We start from the raw sequence: 8,156 nt of genomic DNA, 5'->3' as shown, positions 1-8,156 counted from the left end.
GGAGGCAACGCCTTCTCCTCATACTAGCAATACTAAGATAGCAAGTTAATCATAAGGAAAAAAACAAGTAGCAGAAAGCTCCCCGGGCTGATATTTAGCCTTGCTGTGACGAATAGCAGCACCTCTGCCAGATGATATTTTTCTCAGGTAGTCAGTTTACTGAGACATCCTTTATTTGTGGGCAGGAATCTCTGTAGTCGTAAAGCCCTTCAGCTGCCTGTATTTACACTACTGTAGCAAATGCGTGTTTCTGGTTTCAGCGCTTCCTGCATTTTGGGGGGAAACTTGGTGGGCCAGGAACTGACAATGTAACTTCTACTTTTAACAGAAAGCTTTTCATTTGTTTTCAAACTTGTTACAAGATATTGCTGCCCTGTAGAGAACTGCATTCATTTTAGATATATGGATTAAATTGGTAGCCTCAAACGGACTGTGCATGTTGACAGCTGCTCCTATTACTAAATCCTTGGAACTCTCCACAGGCCAAAAAGAAAATACCTCCAGCAAACATTTTCTGTGTTAAACTAGACTAAACTAGACTAAATGAAACTAAGACAGTATTTTCCTCCAGCTGCTGTCATCTATGTTGTTTTCCCTCTGCCATTCAGAGTACAAACCCAGTTAAGCAGGAACTCTTTGGCGCCAATTTTGTGTGCCAAGCTCAATGGTGGCACTTTAAAACCAGAAGCTCTATGTATCATTTTAGCAAGTTTTATCAAAGGAGGTAATGGATGTTCAGTGTTTTTGGAGATGTTGCTTTCATCTCAACAGAATTTATTATGTCCAGCTTAAAACGAGAGAAAAAGAAAATGATTCTACTCTGTGCACTTCTGTTGCTCTGTTTATACGTGACCACCTTGAAATGTTTATTGTTATTTTTTGATTAATGTTAGAACAAAATGTGAATAACATAATGCCCACACCTGTTGCACTGTTTTAACACCTTTTTTTCCCATTGGTTCCTGATTTCTGTTAGAGGTTAATTTGAAAGTGCCAAAAATATCAACTGCAATTTTACAAAGGCAAAAACTCAAAGCAGGTCCGAAATATTTTGGTTAATGCTGAAAGTTACTATGGGAGGGATGAATAATTATCCAGCGGGATTATTTTCTTCAGGGAGATCGACATAAACTTCTGCGTAATTTGGACACTCAATGAAAAATCAGTGGTGTGCGAAAGAGATATTGAAATGTTAGGGACACAAGCATTTTCTGAAGGAAAAGCAAAATATATAAAATGGAAAAGGCTCCAGATTGTAAATAATAATTCCCATTACTTGCAATCACAATTCCGTGCGAAAAACAAGAGAGGTATCAGCCATTTTCTTCTTATAATCTTCATCAAATTTCTCATTCTGTGCCACAGTGAAATAATTCTTCCAGTCCCCGACAACCCCTAAGAAACAGCAATGCAAAAAACAAAAAAGAAGATTAATTTACCTGAAGCCCACAAGCCATGACTCACTAGATACTTGTGCTCCAAGGCTGATTTCAAAACAGCATGACAACCAGGAGGACAGAGTTGATGCCAGTAACAAACTTCAGTACCTTTTCTCATGAATGGGGAAATGGAGTGATCCATTATTCCTTGAAACTCAGTAGTGTAGTTTGTCATGGGGTTTTCCTTCATTATCTCAAAAGAGGTGTTATGGAGTATCTTGTTTAGAACCTCCTGGCTCACATCCGTTTCCAGAAACTTCAGAATCTTCTGAATTTCTTCCTTTGGATTCTGCAGAGAGAATAACAGGGGATAAGATACGAGCCAGGAAAAGCAAAGAAATCAAACATAGTGTTAAAGTTGCAGTTGTCAGGGTGAGATGATCAGGTTATCTGAAGATGTACGGATACAGCTGGCATTATAATAGAAAACTGTTGATCGTAAGTAGTATCTACTGGGCTTCCAGATTTCAGAGCTCTATAAATATACATTCAGCCGTTTACCTCCTTCATATCTTCATAGAAGAGGTAGAGAATACGGTGCTTATCTTTTGCTTTCCACCATCCTTTTACATGGTCGTACCAGGAGCCCCAGAGCACTGAAAAAGGAGTAACATCATCATCATCAGCTATAAATGCCCAAACTGTCTTTAGGTACCTGTGACACTCATGTTTCCCTCATAACCAGTGCCTGGGAATTTCCCAGCTGGTTTTCAATCACTGTGGCCATGAATGCTGCGCTCTGTGCCTATCACAGCTTCTGTCCTATTAATCCCTCAGGTGTATGGATGCTTAGAGCAAGATTCATGTGTAACTTCAGAGGGCAACAAATACAGATGCTTACCCCTGAATGAAAAATCCATCTGCCTTTATAGTTGATGGAGAGAAGCAGACATTTCCAGAGCGATTCATCTGATCAGCTGGACAAGACCAGTCTTAACTGGCCCTGCTTTGAGCAGGGGGTTGGACCAAATGGACACCAAAGGTCCCTTCCAACTTGCATTATTCTGTGATTCTAACTGGTTTAAATATTTGTATACTATCAGAAGTGCCTATTTCTCTCCAGCAAGTATCAAGATGACTAGCCTGGACAGAGGTAGCTATGTTCTAGGTTTCTGCACTGGAACAGATGGCTCCCAAGCCGAGTTGGTCAAACACAAGACGCAACGTCTCCTTTAGACATGAGACTCTCATGCTAGTCCAGACAGTGGTGTTTCTAGGCCTACATGGTGGCAAAAATATTAAGGACCTATGGAAGCTTAACTGACCAAAATTGCACACTGCCATCCACCTGAGCAGGTTTTCTTTCTTGGATATGAGCACCGTTTTTACAAAGGGAAGAATCAGCTTCTGGGGTTGCCTGTCTTCAGCAAGGTAACTGGCTTTGTTCAGACGCCTGATTTTTATACAGATGAATTTAGGTAAAAAGACTCCCTTAACTCGAATTCACACTGCACATTTCTACACAAAATTAAACTTTGGTTTATTGTGTATCAGGCTAGAGTAAAACCAGTTAAACCACTGTTCCTTCCCAGTTGGCTTTGAAGCAGGTTTCTTTTAACCTCAGAGAGAAGAGATTAAGCCTTAAAATCATCACATATGTTTCTGAATGATAATAGAGTAGCATTTTTTTTTTTTTTCAAAATGTGAATGTAAAGATAGAATTAATCCTTTAGGCATTAATAAAAACCCATGAATGAAGATAAATTACTACTGAAACACCTTCAGCACATATCCTTCTGCAGAGGGTCAGCACTGGATTTCAAACCATAGCTGAAATAAATAAATCAACATCATGCATTTTTTAAAATGAACAAAATCTCTTATACAACCGATTGCAGTTCATCACCTTTTCCGGTCATGAATTTCTCTATGAACTCCTCCCAGGTTCCTGGGTCAGGCAGTCCTTTACTCATTCTGTGGAAATGGTAGTATGACACCAGGTTGTCTTTTGCATTTCTGGCCACATAGATTATCTTCATTAACATGCAAAGAGAGAGAGAGAGAGAAAAGTTAACTTACAGAGGCTTAAGAGATTTTGCTTTGCAGCTGCCATTTTCTGAAATCCAACACAGGCAACTTAGTCATGATTTCTTTAGTTTCACAGAGGCTTTGCATGTTAAAGGGAGAATATCTGGGGACACCTTTAGGTTTCACAAAGATTCTGGAAACCGTATTCAGTCCTGGCTTATGTCACTTTCTTTGCAGGTGAAGTAGAATTGAATCCTACCTCTTCAGTCTTACCTTACAGTTTTGTTCCCAGATGGAGGGAGGCACCAGCTGCACAGGCAGGTGAGTTTTTATTGTTCGTGGAGAAGGCATAGCTTCTGCTAACTCCACACCTGTGGGGTGTTTCATTATGAGATGAGACTTGTTCTCTGAATTGCACTAGCACTTCTTTGCTGTTCTCATATGTGTGATTTTGACTGACTTTTCAGCAGTTCACCTCGCAACAGTCATCTCCATAGCAATTATGTAGCAGTGTAACATATAAACATTGCATAAGCACCTTCAGTGTTTCTAGAGAAATTTTTACATATGTATTCAACGAGGAAAGGGGGAACACTGATTCATATCTTCTTGCTTTCTTCGGCCCATGTCTAACCCCTGCATTCCAACAGATAATGAATAGTAATCCATATTTACCCAACCAAAGTTTTTGCTTCACAATATTTAGTGATCACTTTTCACTTCCCAGGTAAAGAAATTTTTGTTTGTTTCTAGGATACGAGAAGAATAGACTGGCTGACCAGACTTTCTGGATAGCATGTAAAGAGAAACTAGGAGAATGATGGACAGAGGATTTTGAGTAGCTATGGTTATATGGGAATACTTGGGAATTCCTGGTGATATGGGAAGATATGCTATCCCCTTTTTAAACATCTATCTCTACCTGGTAATATGTGGGGATGTGTTACCCCCCTTTTAAACATCTATCATGACCTCTATCATTTATTTTCCCTATCATCATCTATCATCCTCTGTCATCCTCTATCATTTTTTTTGTCTCTCTGTGTCAACACAGTCTAGCTTAGAAGAGAAAAAGTAGTACTTCTGCTACAGAATTAGTCAAGCTTTGCTTTACTTTTAGCTTCAAATGTGAAGAGTCTGGCTTAAAGATTTGTGTGGAACTGGAGTGTTTGCTGGAGGAAGGCTCCTGTAGGAAACTGTCTTTGCAAAAGAGTCAGGCCTGCTGGTTGCCTGAATGCCCCATAACTTGTTTAGATGACTAGACCCTAGAATTTAACAGCAGTTACTCAAAACAGTAGCAAAACCACTGAAAACATTATCCACCTTTTGGGAATATATCTGTGACATAGGTTTCTCTTCCATACAGCCCCTAATAAGAGAATGTGGTTCAGTTGCCCCCATGTTGCCATTTCACATGTATCTGCTGCTGTTTTAGGTATTGTGGAGTATTACACACAGCTTTCAGATGCCATTCCAAACCAGTGTGGTCTTCAGTAGCGCCTCGGTCACATCCACCAGCCTTGCATTGCCTTGAGTAGCACAAGCTGTTTGTGTTAAAGTAACTGACCTGATCCCTAATACCCAATGTGGTGCATAGTTCAGTGACAAAGGAAGCGGGACCTTTCCCAGGAAACCTGTGGCATCAGCACTGGGTGCTTGTTTTGTTTTATTTTGTCTAAAATAGAAACCTATTTATATAATATTCACCTGAGTAACTTGCATCTGAAGGCTCTTGGATAGACCACTCAAGGAAAGGATGGCGTCTGTAAGTAGTGGCACGTCTACACTTCTCAACATCTCCATTTTGTTGAATCATATCCACTATCTCCTGTGTCCATGTGGTACCTGAAAATGTCAGTGTTCAGAGGTTTCCCTCAGGGATAGCCAAGAGTCTCTTTTGCTAGCAAAGTGAAAGCCAGAAGGATGGACTTTGTATTAAAGGGGGAAGGAACAGCACAGAAGATGATGGACAAAGTGGAAAGAAAGGATAATGGAGGAAAAACACGTAATTAGGAAAACAAAGGTAATTCCCAAAGCACAGTTTTAGGGATTCCATTTTAGACAGGCTGCTTCTTGCCAACAGAAATAGCCTCCACCCCCATGCCAGTAATAAAAAAGCTCTGGGATAAACTCACTATTATTTGGAGATTGTATTATTTGCAGAGAGGAATGAAATTCCCTCCTCCCAGTTTTCATACCTCACAAAAATTCAGGTATTTCAACATTGTTTTCATCCTGAATTTGAATGAGAAAATGAAACACCTGAACTCTGAGTAAAAATTTCATACAGTTTGAAAATATTAAAAAGTTGCAATATTTTCAATATTCCCATTTGAGATGCTTTAGTGAAGGTCAGTACAAGATTTCATCTGCCTGAGCTATTGCAACATCTTATAAGAGTTATAGTATTGTGTCTGTCATGTGCCTCTCTTCTCTTATAGCCATGATCGTTGGGTTAACCACATCTCCTCTGAGTACTGTGGCAGGTCAGCTAGAGAACAAGTAAAGGGATAACTTGGAAAGCAATGTGGGCAGGAAACTCAGCCCTTCCTCATATGCATGTATTGTGCATCTCTGGCAGGTGGAATGCAATGTCAAATGGACTCCTAACTTTATTTCTTTTCAGTTCAATGGCTGAGAGTTTTTAATCCAGGCTGGATAAAATAATGTGGTTTTGTTTTCAGTATACAGGAAATAGATTAAAAGCTTTTAGGTTTTACAAAAATAATGGCGTTCTCTTTTGTAATAATGTTTTTTCCTACTAAAAAAGATACTTAAAAATTCTTGCTAATTCAAGTCATTATTTTTTTATGATCATCAAATATTCCCAAAACTGTTCCTGAATCCCCTAAACTGTACATGTTTTTATTCATCCAGGATTAATATTGATGCTTGTTATTCACGGTTTTCCTGTGTAGTAGGTATAAAGGGTCTGATCAAGAGTAGAAATAATAATGAGCTAAGTGGCCAATCACTGAATAAAATACCAGATAGCTAATATTAATGGTGGGTACTTTATTGGCTGAGATTATTAAGGGAATTTGGTTATTTCCTTAAAATAATTAACCCACTTCCAGAAATTAGTACTGTTTTACACACCCAGTCATTCCCCAAATACATAATACAGTCCAAAATTTTTCCATCAGTTTCTGTTATTTCTTAGTAATGATGGCTTTTTACTAGGCTTTGTTAAATCATTATCTATTTGTGGAAAGCTTCTATTGTTGCCATTAATATATATGTATATAATCTGAATCAAAGGAAACACTTAAGTATAGGTAATTTTGCTTTGACCATTTGAACTTCTGAAATAACATGATTGTTACTTTTGCCAAAGAAGTCAGAAGTTACCAGTCACAGCTGACAGAGCTTCATGTCTTTAAAATAAGTCTGGTTTGGGATTAAGCAAGTATCAGCCACAACAGAAAAATGTGATTTTCAATTCCAACAGTAAGCACTATTCCAAACTTTTCTACTCTGTTTCCTACCCACACCAACCTGCTTTTGTATAGGTTGCGATGAGCAGATCATCAGGTCTGGCTTTGAACTTCCACACTTGGTCCCATGTACTGCATACTGTTTTCGTGAAGGGAATACCTTCCACTTCCCCTACCTCAATTCGGGGGACTGTCTGTTTCAGACTCAAATCTTCCATTTTGTCCAGGGTCGCTGAGCACTGCATGAAGAAATAAAGGCTTGGAATTAACATGGTTGGTCTGAAAAAAAAATATCTAAATTTACTCATCCATTCTTGAGTTCTCTTTTATTGACTGAATTCCACGTCCTCTAATTTCTTTGGCTGTGATTTGGCCTATGTGGATCCATATATAGGTTCCTTAAAGCTGGATCTAATTTTCAGAAATCCTTGGTATATGGCTGTTGGTGGTTCTCAGCATCTCTAAAAATCACTCTGTTTACTCAGAAACAAAAAGAGAAAAAAAGCCATTATTCCCATCTTTAAACATTTTACCAAACGTATTGATGTAAAATTCTGACTGTAAGTATGTGGCCTTTGAAAGGCAAGAAAAAGGGATCAGAGGTGTGATTCAAAAGAAGGCAGAGCGTAACAGCTCCCACTGAAGTCAGCATACAGGACCCAACCCTTCTTAAAGAAAATAAGCAGAAACAGCTGGTAACACCCTTTGGGCCTCATACTCACAAAAATATTTGAAGAGCTTTTCTGTGTTTCGTTCCTGGAGCTTTTTGCTCTTAGAGGTCTTGCTGTATATTGAAATTCGTTGCAAATAAATAACCTGAACTAGATAGATCATTAACTAAAGGTTGTCAGATTTTACAATAGGCAGCAGATCGATTTAAATAATTACAGTTTTACAGTAATGAGTTATTGATTTCTGGATTTCTCTCAAGGGGGCCTCTTCTTAGCCATAATCTTCAAAGCTGCAAAATCTGGTCAGAAGAAAGTTCTGCTTAAAGGGAGGCTACAGAAGTAAACTCAATTAAAAATATCAGCCAGAAAAGACAAAAGACCTTTCAATCCCAACAGCAAACATTGCCAAAATATTTCCTTTCGTTTCCTTGTTGACTTACAGCCGATTTCACACTGATTCAATTGAGCATGGCAAGAGGCTGGCTTGGTGGCTGGGCAGTGACCCAAGAAATAAAAAAAAAAAGATTTTTTTCCTGCCTGAATGTCTTCAGTCCTTGGCTGTATTGATGACTGTGCAGCACTTAGATCTTCAGGCAGAAGTAGAAGAAAAGCTTGGGTGGAATTTCTATTCCTCCTATGAG

General features: G+C 38.8%; 1 protein-coding gene across 1 annotated transcript; it reads right to left on the bottom strand.

The window, feature by feature from the left end:
- Positions 1–739: 739 nt before the first annotated feature.
- Positions 740–7,677, bottom strand: SULT1C4 (sulfotransferase family 1C member 4). The gene is made up of 8 exons (XM_009509171.2): positions 7,567–7,677; positions 6,906–7,083; positions 5,115–5,252; positions 3,681–3,778; positions 3,286–3,412; positions 1,941–2,035; positions 1,548–1,728; positions 740–1,395 (listed from the first exon to the last, which is right to left on the bottom strand). Exons 2-8 carry the CDS (start codon positions 7,060–7,062, stop codon positions 1,283–1,285), a joined length of 909 nt encoding a protein of 302 aa, XP_009507466.1. The 5' UTR covers positions 7,063–7,083; positions 7,567–7,677; the 3' UTR covers positions 740–1,282.
- Between the last annotated feature and the right edge of the window lie 479 nt (positions 7,678–8,156).

The sequence above is a fragment of the Phalacrocorax carbo genome, chromosome 1, assembly GCF_963921805.1.
Source record: "Phalacrocorax carbo chromosome 1, bPhaCar2.1, whole genome shotgun sequence".
Classification (NCBI taxonomy): Eukaryota; Metazoa; Chordata; class Aves; order Suliformes; family Phalacrocoracidae; genus Phalacrocorax; species Phalacrocorax carbo.
Note: the sequence above shows the minus strand (reverse complement) of the source record. Positions and strands in the feature narration are given on the sequence as shown.

Coding starts and splice junctions, on each gene's coding strand:
- SULT1C4 (XM_009509171.2), bottom strand. CDS start 7,062: ATGGAAGATTTGAGTCTGAAACAGACAGTCCCCCGAATTGAGGTAGGG. Junction 3,413..3,680: donor TCTGGGAACAAAACTGTAAG/GTAAGACTGAAG, acceptor ATGTTAATGAAG/ATAATCTATGTGGCCAGAAA. Junction 1,396..1,547: donor TTCCCCATTCATGAGAAAAG/GTACTGAAGTTT, acceptor GCTGTTTCTTAG/GGGTTGTCGGGGACTGGAAG.